The sequence below is a fragment of the Fringilla coelebs genome (genome assembly GCF_963513975.1).
Source record: "Fringilla coelebs genome assembly, chromosome: 1".
NCBI lineage: Eukaryota > Metazoa > Chordata > Aves > Passeriformes > Fringillidae > Fringilla > Fringilla coelebs.
In genome coordinates, this window is record NC_140028.1 from 24,460,330 (window position 1) to 24,474,619 (window position 14,290).

Below are 14,290 nucleotides of genomic sequence, written 5' to 3' on the forward strand. Positions count from 1 at the left end.
GTGATGCAGCTGAAGGCTGAGGGTCCTTCTGAGAGCACCCTCCATGCTCCAGACTTTGTGTGCTAAAATAAAAGCAACTGAGAACTGAAACCTACATTCACATCATCTACAGTTTTAACAAAACCATTTATCACACTACCTTTCTCAGTGCCACCAACAGCTATAGACATTCCCAGAATGGCAAAAGCTGTCTCATGTTTGCATTTATTTCTGTTTGTGGGTCATTCTGAGGCTGCAGCATCCCATCCCTCAAGGAGCTACAGTGAGGGTAAGAGCTCTCTCTTCTTCCCTGAGATATTTGCCTTGGCAGTCAGAGTTAGTGGCACAGGTCTCATCCTGCACAAGGTGCAGCCTCCTTGCAGGTGCTACCAACCCTGCTCAGCCCTTCCACAGCCAGTGAGTCTTCACACACCCATTTCCACTGACTGGCATTATACTTCCCACCTCACACTTTCTTTTCTAAGATGGCTCTTACTCTTGAAATGTACACCACGTGGCAAGACAACAACATGGGATGCAATTGCACAGCTTGGACATTCTGCTAGCTTTGGACATGGGGCATAAGCTTTTCCCCCCACAAGTGGAATTTTGATGAGCTTTACAAGTCATCTGGACAGAAGAATATTCATCTCTTTAAGGAAAATCACATACTTAGGAATTTTAGGATTTGGTTATTCTGATCAATTTCTTTCTTCCCAAGAGCAATTAAATCTAAAAATTAAGTATGACGAGCTCTGAACTCTCTTTGCAAATGTTTAGAGGAAGCAGGCCCTGCAGCCCCCTGACACAAGGGAAGCTAAACTTCTTATCAGCTCTGCAACCTGCAGAGTTCAGCTCCAGCTTTGGGAAATTTACATTTTCATCTTTTTGCTAAGTCTTGCCTTGGCACATACTCATTTCTCGGAGCTCATACCCCCAGAAGTCTTTTATCAGCATACTATTTTAGCCTCTAAAAATGTCACCTGTGCAGGGTTTACATGCAAGTGACACATGGCCATGTTAAAAACAACAAACACGGGATGATGACTGGTAAGCCACAGCCATAAATATAAGTTCACAGGCTTCCAAAATATTTTTCCTTTAACACTTTGCAAGTCAGTTATAAGCATTAATGCCTATTTGTCAAAACTAGCTATCCATTTTAAAAAGCCTTTTTTTTTCCTAAACACATTAAGGAGAGAAAAACTAATTGCAGCTGCTTCTGGGACACAAAAAGATGGCCAAGATGAGCTAAAAGACAGCTGCAACATTTAAAGGAATTGAAGTCACTTTCTATCAGCCGCTTTAACTGCCCTTGGATACCAGAGAATCTCTCCTTGGGCACAGTGCAGTGATCCTCACGTGAAGACACTCACAGATCTACTTCCAGGACACCTAAAAGTCATCCACAGCCTGCCAGGAAAGCTGCCATCCCCATCCTACCAAGGCAGTGCCTGTGCAAGACAGCTCCTCATGGCCAGGCCATGGAAAGGTAACAAACTAGCAGGTCAGTGGCAGGACTGAAATCAGAGTGACAGGATGGTCCCACCTTGCAGAAGAGAGGTGCCAACAGGAATGGTTTCAGGAACGTTGTCTCTGCTGTAAATGGAGCGCTGGAACTCGGGAGAACAGTCGTTTTCATCGGTGATATGGACCATGACCTGAGGAAAAAGGACACACTGAGAGTGGATTTTAGCTTCCACACTGCTCAAAGAGCACCTCTTTCTGGACACTGCAGCGGCAGTCAGTGCTTTTGCTGCTGTCCCATCCTTTCACCTCTGATGCTACTTTTCTCACACTACTCCTGTAACACAGAGAAGTATTTCCTCCTCCACTCCCAAGATGGGAGGTAAAGCCAAAGAGTAAAAACAAGAGGTATTTGCAGAGCCCAGATGTGAACCCAGATTTCTGCCTGTACTACAAGGCTCCCCCTGCCCAGCACCCTCACGAGTGTCCTGGGCCATCCATCTGTGTAACTGGTCCCGGAGCGAGGGGTTGCAGAGCATGGAGTGAAGAGATTCCTGTACCTCAGTCACGCTGCTGAGAGTGCTCTCCACTTCCATGGCTTTCAGAAGGAGGTGGTAGAGGTGGTGCTCGCTCTCGTAGTCCACGGGGTGGGTCAGGCTGAGCTCTCCACTCTCTTGCCTCACCCGGAAGAGCCCAGAGGGGTTCGTCAGGAGAGTGTAGGAAAGAGGCTGGCTCTGGAAAGAAACGGCCTCAACAACTGCTACTCTGCAAAGAATGAGAGAACAGCCCTTTGCTTCAAAACAATAACAACACAAGCTGTCTCCTCAGCACCTAGAGGAGGAGGAGGATAGGATGAGGAATGGTGTCTTGCTCTGTCAATACTTGGCTCAGTTTTGTACCCAGACTGGAAACCCCTTTTGCTACAGGGAGCTCATCTACCTTCTCTTCTCTCACCAAACTTATTCACTGACATAGCAGTGAATAAAAAACCCATTTCAACCCCCACTAGCACTAAAACATTTTTTTTCTTCCCTACTGTAGCCTTTTAAATACCTGACAGCAGTTACTGGTTTACCCCCAGTTTCTCAGTTATTCAGGAATAAGTGACCTAACATACTTCTGAGTTTCTCTGTAGTTGTATATTTAGAAAAGAAACGGGTTTAGACATAGATGGGAAACCCACGGAGCACAGGGCTTTCCAGATCCTGCTGTCCACCTTGGCAGGACATCAAAGGAATATTTGCCTCCCTACTGTGACTTATGTTTTGAAGCTCCACCTCTCACACCAGTCCTTCACCTGCATAATACACTTTCAGCTCATCTCACTGAAAGCTCCTGTGAAGTAGAGAAATTTCCCTCCTTCTTCTCATTCGGTCTCTTTTAAGGATTAGTGGCACATCTCCAGCAATTTTTTCCTGGGTCACCAGTTTATTTTGAGGTTTCCTGCTCCTTAGAGGCTTTATGGCACTGTTCCACCTGCTCTTTAGAGGCCTTAAAGCCCTTTCTCCTCTCAAGTAGCTGAACAGTGACAATAAATCCAGAGCCAGCTCGAGAGCATCTCCCCACTGTGGCTTGGCCTAGGCTACTGTTCATGGAACAGCAGAGCCCCTTGGAGACTGAGCTTTATCTATTTGTACTTCACACTGGTGCTGTTATCTCAAGAGTCTGGCAATGACTTGTCTTTCTAGAAATTGAAATACAAGTCAAACAGGACACAAGCAACTCCAGATCTGGTTAATTAAAAGACTATTTTTCAAGCATCTGTTTAAATCAGCAGAAGATGCATAGCCAGTAGTTTGGCTGCTCTAATTCACAATGCAATGCACTAAAACCCCAAAAGCATTAAAAATAATTCCAGCATCCCAGACTACACATCACACATGGAGACTCATGTCACACTGGAGAAAAATCAAAAGAGGCAAAATTTCTTTTGGAAAACACAACATTACTTTTAGAGTGTGATAGACAGATGCATATGCATGGCCCTAAGAAGCAAAACCACAACAGTTTCCCCCTGTTGTGCTCTATGAAGCTCCTCTCAGACTGCAGGGAGGGAGTCACCTGACCTAGCACAACTCACTTTTCTCCTGCTGGAGTGTTCTCGGGGACAAACACGCTGTAGGACATGTTGGTGAACTGCGGAGGTCGGGGGCCAGCCAGGATGGAAACGGAGGCGTAGGGGCTTCTGTTGCCCTGCTCATCAGAGGCTTCCACAGTCACCACATACTCCTTGTTCCACGTCAAAGGCAGACCAGTGGTCACGATCATGCCAGTGTCCTTGTCCACTCGGAATCGCTCTTCACCGCCTACCAACACAAGCACAGAGCTGGTCTGACACGTGCCCCACACCAAGAACATTTGCACCTTCACCATCTCAAGGTAAGCCATCCTCAACTCATCCACCTCTGTCCTTGTATGTGCTTCTTTTTACCTTTCCAGCTGTCCACCTTATCTTTCACTCACACTGTTTTGTTGACTAGCAGTGTAAAAGAGACAAGAACAAGTAAGAAATGGAGTCTTGAGCTAACAGTAAAGCTGCCATCAATTTCAAAATAAGCAAAGAAAATGACAAGAAGAAAGATTCCCATCCACATAACTTTTACTTACAGCACTTCCAGCTTCTACTTGCTGTACTTGCTGTATCTTTAATCTCTATTTTCCCCAAGGGAAAAATCTACCCATGAAATTATAAAATGCGAACTTGATAAGAAACACCTGTGACTAAACAGAATTTCACCTTTTTTGTTTTCAGGCTAGCCCTACCTGCAATGAGTGTGTAAGTGATGCCAGCAGTGGTGTTCCCAGGGCTGCTGCAGTGGGCAGTGAGCTGGTAGATGAGCGTGCCTTTGCGCGCATCGGGGTCGACGCGCGCCAGGTACGGGTACGGGTACATGGCCCAGGACAGCAGCTCCTCTTCTGGGGCAAGGAGAGTCACCTGGCACAGGTACCAGTCATCATCTGCAAAAGACACACAGATCTCTAGACAGCTTGGTCACCTACTTAATGTCAAGATCTTATCCATTAGTATCTGTAAACGAACTGAGAAGGAAGCTTGCACTGCAAAGGACAGGTAGAGATTTAATCACAGTATTTTTTACCTCTAGGGAGACCTATATTCAAGCCTTTTTAATTCACAGCAAGTCACTAACAGATGCTTAAGTTATATATGGGCTTCTTGAAGAAATTTTCCTAAGCACATTTGTGTTCTAAAAGTGGCCTTAAGATTCGACTTCAAATTAAAGTTGAATAAAAAGAGAAACTAAATGTAGAAAGCGGATATGTAGAAAGGTACATAGGGGAAATGCACATTTTCTGTTAAAATATGATCACATACTTCAACAAACTGCACTGAGGTTGCAGGTCTGTTAAGGGCTACACCACTACAAAATGAAACACCCACCCAGGTGTATGTGTGTCTCACACAGGAAACCCTTCAATTCTGCCTTCAAGAAGGCCATTTCACACAGGATGGAAGAAGACAGGAGTGTGTGGATAAAATCAGCACCAAAAGCAAGAAGTAAGCAATAAATCCCAAACAATAGTAGGTGTGTGTCTCAGGGATGTGATACTAAATAAAAGGCTACTCACAGACAGACATTCCCTGACACACCAGACCTGTACTTACAAGCAGCCTTACCCTGTAGTAAAAATACATGCTAGACAAATCTCCCAGAGATAATCATTCCCAGGAAGGAAAAAACTTAACTGAACTTCTGTGGGTTTTATAGTATCTAAAATAATTTAAAACACAGTTTCCTTAGTTTTCTTAGATTACATGGTTTCTGGTTTTCTTCAGCACTGCATACAGGAGAACATTGGTTCACTTTTTCTTTTTTCTCTGTATTGCTGTGTAGGACAAGGCACAACTCACAGCATGAGGCAGTAGTTCATAAGAGCAGCTGGAGCAGTCACTATTTTATCTATAGCAAAGAAGGAGGGTTGACCAATAATGTCCTAATTCAGCCAGTTACAGACTGTGTTATTTTGCTAGTAAAGGGATGAAAACTTGTAGGCATGAGCATTTAAAGATATTTTTGTTCATTTATTGGTCTAATTCAGGCAGTTCTAATTTCTGCAGAGATTGAATATCTAGCCAAGTATTTTTCCCATTTAGTGAAATCTGGAGAATTATTTAAAAATTGATAATTATACAGATTATTCTTAATATTGCTCCATGTAGGTGATCCAATTGTTAAGTACCAATCAATAATGAGGTCCTAATCCTGCTGTAGGTATTGGAAAACCCACCAAAAATCAGCAGTAAAACAGAGATTTATGTTTTAAAAAAGACAGACAAGGGAACAAATTTCACTAAGTACAGGGCAGCATGTCGGGGAAAATATTTGTGTTGCTCAAATTAACCATAATTTTCTGGACTTTTATAAACACCTCATCTTCCCTCTCTATGAAAGGTGTATTTAAATAGAAACATGGAAGAATTTAAGTTGGAAAAGATTCTAAAATCATCAAGTCTGACCATTAACCTGGTACTGCCAGCTTCACAACTAAACCTGGGATTCACCATCCCTGAAATGTTGAAAAAGCATGTGGACATGGACTTGAGGACATGAATTAATGGTGAACATGGTGCTAGTGTTAGGTTGACAGTCAGACTTGATCATCCTAAAGGAATTTTCAAACCATAAGAATTCTACAATTCCGTGAAACCATGTTCCCAAATGCCACATCCACACGTCTTTCCAATACCTCCAGGGATGGTGACTCAACCACTTCCCTGGACAGCCTGCTCTAATGCTTGGCAGCCCTTTCTGCGAGAAATTTTTTCCCTAATATTGAATCTAACCTTCCCCTGGCACAACTCGGAGCCATTTCCTCTGGTGCTATCACTTGTTACTTGGGAGAGGAGACCAACCCACCTGGCTACAATCTCCTTTCAGGCAGTTGCAGAGAGCAACAAAATCACCCCTGAGCCTCCTGTGCTCCAGGCTAAACACCCCCAGCTCCCTCAGCCTCTCCTCACAGGGCTTGTGCTCCAGCCCCTTCCCCAGCTCTGTTTCCCTTCTCTAGACACGCTCCAGCCCCTCAATGTCCTTCCTGAATTGAGGGGCCCAGAACTGGACACAGCACTCGAGGTGTGGCCTCACCAGTGCCCAGTACAGAGGGACAATCCCTGCCCTGCTCCTGCTGGCCACACCATGGCTGATACAGGCCAGGATGCCACTGGCATTCTTGGACACCTGGGCACAGGCTGGCTCATGTTCAGCCCTCACTGAACCTTGGTAAAACTGTGACACTTAGCAAAGCCTCAGATCACAGACTCATGGGATGGGTGAGGGTGGCAGGACCTCTGGAGGTCATCTGGCCCAACCACAGCTCAAGATGGGCTACCTCAGCTGAGCTGGCTGCTCAGAGAAACATCCACAAAGCTTTTGAATGTCTCCAATGAGATATTCAAAACCTCCCTGGGCAATCCAGTGAACTAAAGTTCTAGGGGCTGGATTTCAAGAAAGACATGGACCAGCTGGCAAGTGGCCAGAGAAAAGGCAAGAGCATAACTAGAAAGAATGCCCTTCAAGAGAGGTGAAAAGACCTGGAGATTTTCAGGAGACTGCAAGAGACATGTAAACAGTGATATAAGAGGCTTCAGGACTAAGGTATGAAGTCAGTCAGCTGTTCTGTAACTTGCAAACCAAAGAATCACTAGCTCTCATTCAGGAGGAAAAGACTGGCATTAGATGTTGGGCATGGAATCCCTCCCTGTTTTTCATTATAAGGACAATGGAGCCCTTGACAGTGGCCAGAGAGGTGAGGCAGCCTCCACCACTGAGATCTCTAAGACCTGACTAGACAAATATCTGCTGGCACTCACTTTGTTGTGACAAAACCTGCCTCTAGGCTGGGGCACGGAACCAGCAAGACTGTTAAATCCTTTCCATCACACATTAATCTCCCTGCCCTTCAGCCTCTGCATCTCATTGATTTTTGAGGCATCTATGTCCACATGTCACTCATTCCCCTGCAGCTTCAAGGAACTTCTGACATAAACATTCTTTGGATGTCGTGTTTTATCTTTGCTGTTTGCTTCAGGGTAAGAAGTGAGAAAAGGAGTGAATGGCAGTCTAGAAACATCCAGCACCACACATGAAAGGAAAAACATGGGATGAAGCCAAACCTGGAGGGCTGTAGTACAGCAGCAAGGGTAATAAACTTCAGCTATAGGGTGGAATATCTTTCTGCAGCTGAGACCTGACTCACTCCTTCAGGCCCTCAGCATTTATTTCAGATTTTCAGACTTAAAGCTGTTTTCTCCGTGCAAGTAAACAAAATTTAAATTGAAGCAACCTGCAAGCATGCTGACAAAACAGTCCAGGTTATATCTATATAGATCAGAGCTCTAATTCTAGCAAGGCATAAATGGAGGAAAAGATAGTTACAAAGAGCAGATTTTACTAATTCAAGTCCAAAACCCTAAAAAAGCAGCATTGAATGTGGTCTGGAGACTAACAGAAGGTCAGTCAAACAGCACTAATTTCCCCTATCATCCAGAAAGAGCTGCTCAGAAGCAGCACTATGAGTAGGGACATTTCTGTTCTGGTCACTCCCCTCTGCACACCCACCAGGTGTGAGAAACTCAAGGATTTTAAGGTGTTACAGACACATGGCAATCAGATCCTGTGTAAAATTATCAGACTACCTTGAAACAAGTCAGTGAAACAAAACCAGCCTTGACAAAGTAGAGTTTTTCCCCAGGAATGCATTGGGTTTTCAACTGTCATAGCTGCAAAGGCATGAACAGATCAAGCCTCTGAAATCAATAGTGGTTTATTTTGTTCCTGACACAACCACAGCATCCTATTAAATCAGAAAGCAACATCCCCCAGTGATGTTGCAGTTCACCCAGTTTTGTCAATATGAATTATCCACTGCAAGGAAGGAAATAATCAGGAAACCAGACTATCAGCAGGATAGTCTGGCCTCTGCACCACACATTGGAAAGAGTCTTGGTAAGATCAGTCTGGAGGAGAATATTAAGGAGGGCTGATTTTCCTGGAGATCCTGGTGTATCCCCAAGGCTTCAGCTTTACCTCCTGCTTACATCTAAAAAAAGACATGTAAACAAAAGGGATGTCAATCAATCACCAGTTAAGAGCACCCAAAGTAAAAATGTTAGGATGCAGCAAGTGCAAGAGTGGGGGGAATGAAGAGATGCTAAGTTTGTGTCTTGGAGGGCTAAACACTCTTCAGCAGATCAGAGCACACACCCCCACACCTTCCTTGGACAATAATATGAGAGCAAAGAAAGAACTGGAAAGGGGTTTGAAGCTGCAAGTGGCTGTTCTTGCAAGCCTGTATGATTTCACTCATTTGATCATTTAGTTTCCTCCCTCATCAGAAGAAGAAACATAAGAGAAGAAATCTCTTTTCCTAAGATTAGAATTAGAGCTGCACTGGCTGATGTGGGTTTGAGGGGACTAATGCTGGAAAATTAAAAACTAAAAAAAGTGCATTAAAAAGTGTAGTTCACGTTTTGTTTCTATCCCCTCAGGTAAAAAAGAATCATTTGAATTGAAAAGAGAGAGTGTGGTATGTGAAGTGTCTGCAGTGCCCAGCCTGAAATAGAACTCCAAGGTGGGATGCCTGGAAAGCCCCTCATTGTGCTGTCAGCTCACACCACTGGTCCCCAGTGCAGGGCAGGACATCAGGAGCTTTGGCTCACTACTGAACCATGGCCAGGAAATCTACACCTGAGAAATGTTTAAATGCTAAAACCCCCTCATCATCTTCAGGACCATAGGCATAATCTACTTGGGCATATTTAAATTTAAACCAAAATTTCTTGTGGCAGTACTTGATCTTTAACCAGAGTTCATCATCACTTTCAGAAATGCTTTTTTCCCCCAGCATTTTAATGATATTATTAGTGATATTCACACAGTCATGCTGCCCACTGTGCCACTCTGTCCTGACCTAGGGGCTTTCAAATCTGGTGGTAAATTATTCCTGCAAGCTTGACCATCAGCAGCTGCCAGCAGATGAGCACCCCCAATAAAGGCACGAGGTAAAGGAGAAGAGACAGCAGCTCTAACTTGGTCTTGAGGACTAATCCAGTCAGCAGCACCTGTGATGCTCATGCCTCTGCCCCAGCTACAGCATGTGCTGTCACCCCCACTGGGAGAAGTGCAGGGGCATCAAGAAGCTCTTACAGTGGGGACAGCCTTCACAACACACATCTCCCCTTCAAAAAATGAAGGCTTACTTTTATGAATTTCTTTTCCCCGACTCCCTTGAGAAAATTGCAAGGGAGCACCTTTAGCCCAGCTCGTCTGCTGTCATGAGCACGATGGGTCAGCTCCACCTCAAACATTGATGAGAGATTCCTGGGTGTGATGCTTTCATTAATTAACAGATTTGGGTCTCACAAATACTCCTAAGGTTTGGGTACAATGTCCCAGGAGTAACATATTCCTTTGCAACACACTAGGGCACTGGCTGGACTCATGCTGGACCAAGCAGTGAGTACTGTGTCCTGAAGGCAAGGTAACACCCTCACCATCAGTTATGGAAATAGGCTTCTTTATTCCTTTGGAAGTCCACAAACCACTGCAGCAGCTTGGGATAAAGAGCCCACAGCCAGAGTACACCTGGGCAATGGGACTGCCCCAGCTAAAGCTTTGCTAATTTCAATTTTCTTTCCTCAGTTAACCACAACCAGCAAGCTTGAAAAAGCAGCCTACAGAAATCATTCTGCATTATATCTATTGCATATTTCTTAATATACACCAGCACTGGGACACATTTTCTATGTGCACACATCCTCACTCAGTTTAGGAGGTGAGGTCTTGCTTTTCTCAGTCCTACCTCTGGACACCCCCAGTGGGACCAGCAAGCTCAAAGGCAGCTGCAGGTGCCACTGCAGATGTGGACAGCACAGAACAATCTTCAGCCAGTTTTTCCCTTTCTGTGTGAGTGCACAGCTACAGTGGGTACCTCCATCACATGGGGTGTCTGAGAACCACAGCATTTGTCAGGCAGCAAAGATAATTTCCTCAGGCAGATGACTGTACACCACAGGAAAAGCTGCAGGCAGTTTTAGGAACAGGCCTTCGAAATCCATTGTATTTTTGCTGCTATCACATCATCTTGCCTGTGGTGTCCTCTTCCAGTCTTTCAAATCTGTTTTCATTTTGTGGTCTGTTTCCAGAGGAAAGCTCTGAAGCACTCTCAGACCTGAGATTACAGAAGCAGCATTTCTGCCTCAACCCTTAAATCTACTGTGTCTGCTCCTTACCACACAACCAGGAGAATTAGAAACACAGCACCAGAGAAGGTAGGAGGTACAACAATTTACACGATCTCAAAAGCTTCCATACAGCAGAATTCCACATAAACCAAGTTTTTATTGCAGTTTGCCATGTTCACAGCTGACTAATCCTCAGTGAAAATGTTATTAAGTGCTATACAAAAAATAATTATTTGCAGGCACATCAGTTGATGAGGAAGTCAAATCACACCAACGTAATAAGAGCAGCTGAGGAGTCAACAGCACAGAGGGCATTTGGGGGATTTTTGATGGCTTGTAAAGAAGGAAAGTGCAGTAAGACACAGCTACAATAATTTCTTCTTGTCACCCTACCCAGCACAGCACTTGCTCTTCCTCATTGTAGTGGCACTTATTAAGTTTAAAGGAGTTTGTGTGGGACATAAAAAATTTTGTTCCTGAGAGGCTGTAGCAGAGTCTGATTGCTCCAGGGGTTAGGAGTCACTTTGCTCTGATGTTCAGTTTTCCTGTGGAAAAACTACAGGTGTTTATCAGTTGTCATGTTTAACATAGTTAAGTCTCTTCTCCCCAAAGGTTCTTCAAACATTTCTAAAATAAAAAGTTGCTTGCTGAGGCTTCATGCAGTAAGAGCTGTTCCTATGACCATACTTAGAGTCTATTTGCTTGTTTCCAAACACTTAAAAAGTTAATGTCACCAGCAAACTACAATCATTTTAGGACAGCAGATGTGTCTGATATGTACAAAAAGATGCCAAAAAGCATTGCAGCAATATCAGCTTGACCACTTTAACCCCCCTGGGTGCAGCTGTGAGGAGCAGCTCAGGCCAGCAGCACGGCCCCTCTGGAGAGGCTGGGCAGCAGCACTGAGAGGGGTTTGCAGCAGCAGCCTCCAAAGGAGCTGTGTGCTGGCCACTCTGCTGTGCCCTAAGAAATGAGAAGGTTGCTAGATTACCTTCCAGTTCTCCTTCTATACTACATTTCTAAACAGATCCTCTTCCCCAGGCACAGCCCCTGACCTTTGCTGCTCCTCTCTCCCAGATCAGGGTCTATGCCACACAGAGGGTTTGCTGACTCAGGCAAAACTCAGCCTCCCATAGGAACCAATGGCTCCTTGCTTTGTTGTCATCAAACCCTGCTTTCAGGGCATTCCATCAGCAACATTCATGGCAGAAGCAGAATTCCAAGTCCTTTCCATCAGCCTGTTTCATCAGGTCAGGTTTTCAAAGGCTTTTCTTAAACTTTCTGCTTTAACATTTTCTTAACTTTTGGGCAGTTTCCAGCAGCAAGCCAACCTCAGTGCTCAGCCTGCAGCACTGCCCCAGCCAAGCTCTGACTGCTGTGGCCAGGAGCCCCTCAGGCTGCCCCAAAGCAGCAGCTGGGAGGGCACTGCTCTCTGGGGAGGGAGGGCACAGCTTTCCCAGCCCTCTGGGGACACACCAGCAGGAGCAAGCTCCATTCCACTTCAGTCATGTCCCAAAAGAGAAGGCTTTGTGCCCACCTGCCACGGGGAGCTAACATGAACACACTGCTGTGCAAGCGTGGTGTGTGTGAATTTTGAGTCCCCCATGTGTAAGGCAGGTGTGTAAAGGCAGCCAGGTCAGCTGGCTCCTGCCAGGAACCAAAACTCCAACACTGCTGGGCACTGCACAGTGCTCCTGGAGTGTGAGACAGCTCCAGGAGCACGCAGGGTTGTTTCTGGCATGGTGCAGCTTTGATCTGGGTCTAAAACCAGATTTTTAAATGCCTTCCTGCTGTTGAAATGTAATGAAAACTCAGAAATACTAAATCATAGTCTGTATAAAAGGATTCAAGATGCTACTCTTAAGAATAAAGGGCTGAATGTTCTATTTTTAAGGTCTCCCACTGCTTTTCTCTCAAATTTGTTATGCTAGAGGTTTTGCCATCGTTTAAATAGTTTGTGTAACTTGCAAGAATACTTGTAACACAAGCTTTACATTTACCTCTCCAGTTTTAAGCTTTTTGTAGGCTTCTCAAAATGAATGACTTTGTCAGACATTCTTACAACTAATTTATAGCCTCTGGATCATTATGCATGTTTACTTTTTTTTTCTTTTTCACAGCAAGGTTTTTCCAAATATATTTGCAGACATGGTAAAGTAATAACCTTCATCCCAGAGCTTGCCCTTCCATCCAGTGAGCCCTGGCCATTAAAGTGGTTTCATGGGTTAAGTGAAGCAAGCTTTTTCTGTTGGTACCTGAATCTGGAGGTACACTAATGGCATCCACAGATGGTTTTAATCAGTCTGATACCAGGAGGAAACCCCCCCCTGACCCCCAGAGGAAAAAAAAAAAAGCAACATATAATGTGACCTCAATACCTGATCAAGTCAAGTTTCTGTTTCTGGAGTGAGACTTATTTTCTAAAAATGTCAGGAGGTGCCAGGAAGCAGTGGGACATTTCTGGCTTGGTTAAAAAAAAAAAAAAGAAAAAAGAAAAAAGAAAAAAGACCCCCAAACCTCAGCTATGTCTTGTTTTGAAATCACAGCCAGCAACACACATTAATTATTTGTCAGCTTTTACAAAAGCTGTATTACATGGATTAAAAGGTTTCCCTCCCCAGTAGGCATCCTGGTGAAAGTTTCTTAAGAAAGTAGAAGGGACTCAAACCACATATTCTTTCCATGTGCAGTATTTACAGGAATGTCAAGATCTGACAGACATCTTTTTAAAATGCAGTTTGCTTCCAGTGAGTCATAAGAGTTCAACACTGCTCATATTCTTCCATAAGACACTGCCCTGAAGGAATTGCACTATGCTACAGCCTCCTCAGTCAGACTTAAGATCTATCTCCTTGGAATTCACTTACAGCAGTCAACAGTTGTTACCCCACCTGAAACAGGGCAGGGAATGGGGTATCCATCTCACCTCCAAAACCAGGAAAATCCTGAGCAGCCTTGCAACTGTTTCACTCACTTCAGTCTAAAACTACCTGCTGGTGTTCACCCCTCTCTGCTGTCTTGAGGCATCCCAGAGTTAAAGGGCTGCTAACACCAACCCTTTCACCTTTCAGTGCACTGCAGACACATGGAGGGGAAGGGATTTGTCTTGCCATGCTTTTTTTGAGTTCCTACTGCTGCCAAACAAAATTACCCTTTGCAGATAATGGAGTGACTTCTTACACAGTTGTTTTCAGTCAGATAGCATGTGGAGGGTATCTGCAGGGTGAGTGTGTGCAGGAACATGGACATCTCCCACTGGGTCTCACTATTCCCAGCCAAGGCACTGTGCACTCTGTAAGCCCTTTGTAACAGGCTCTTAAGTTTAAAGAAACAAAAAACCAAACCAAACAAACAAAACCCAAAAAACCCACAAAACAACAACAACAACAACAACAAACAAAAACAAAGCCAAATAAAAAAAAATAAAACAAAACACCAGAAAAGCCCCCAAACCAAAGAGAGAGCTTAAATTCTTCTAGAGTTGGAGAACAGGGGTAAGAAATTGCTTTTTGAAGCATAATAGACAAAGTCCTAGACCTCAAACTTCTACACAGTGTGCACCAGTACCTGTTGCCAGCAGAGAGGGCAGCTGAGGGGGCAGAAGAGGAAACAGCATCTGCACATTCCACCCTGTGTAAGTTG

The 14,290-nt window shown here is 44.5% G+C and overlaps 1 protein-coding gene across 1 annotated transcript in view; it reads right to left on the reverse strand.

The window, feature by feature from the left end:
• The window catches only part of LOC311151536 (neural-cadherin-like), a gene marked incomplete at its 3' end in the record, with an annotated part of 40,097 nt that extends 35,743 nt beyond the window's left edge, over nt 1-4,354 (reverse strand). The window contains exons 1-4 of the mRNA XM_084202044.1: nt 4,210-4,354; nt 3,527-3,752; nt 2,007-2,211; nt 1,529-1,640 (exon numbers count right to left, since the gene is read on the reverse strand). Coding sequence (XP_084058170.1) covers nt 1,529-1,640; nt 2,007-2,211; nt 3,527-3,752; nt 4,210-4,339 — 673 coding nt within the window. The 5' untranslated portion in view covers nt 4,340-4,354. The remainder of the gene's footprint in view (nt 1-1,528; nt 1,641-2,006; nt 2,212-3,526; nt 3,753-4,209) is intronic.
• Nucleotides 4,355-14,290: the final 9,936 nt, after the last annotated feature.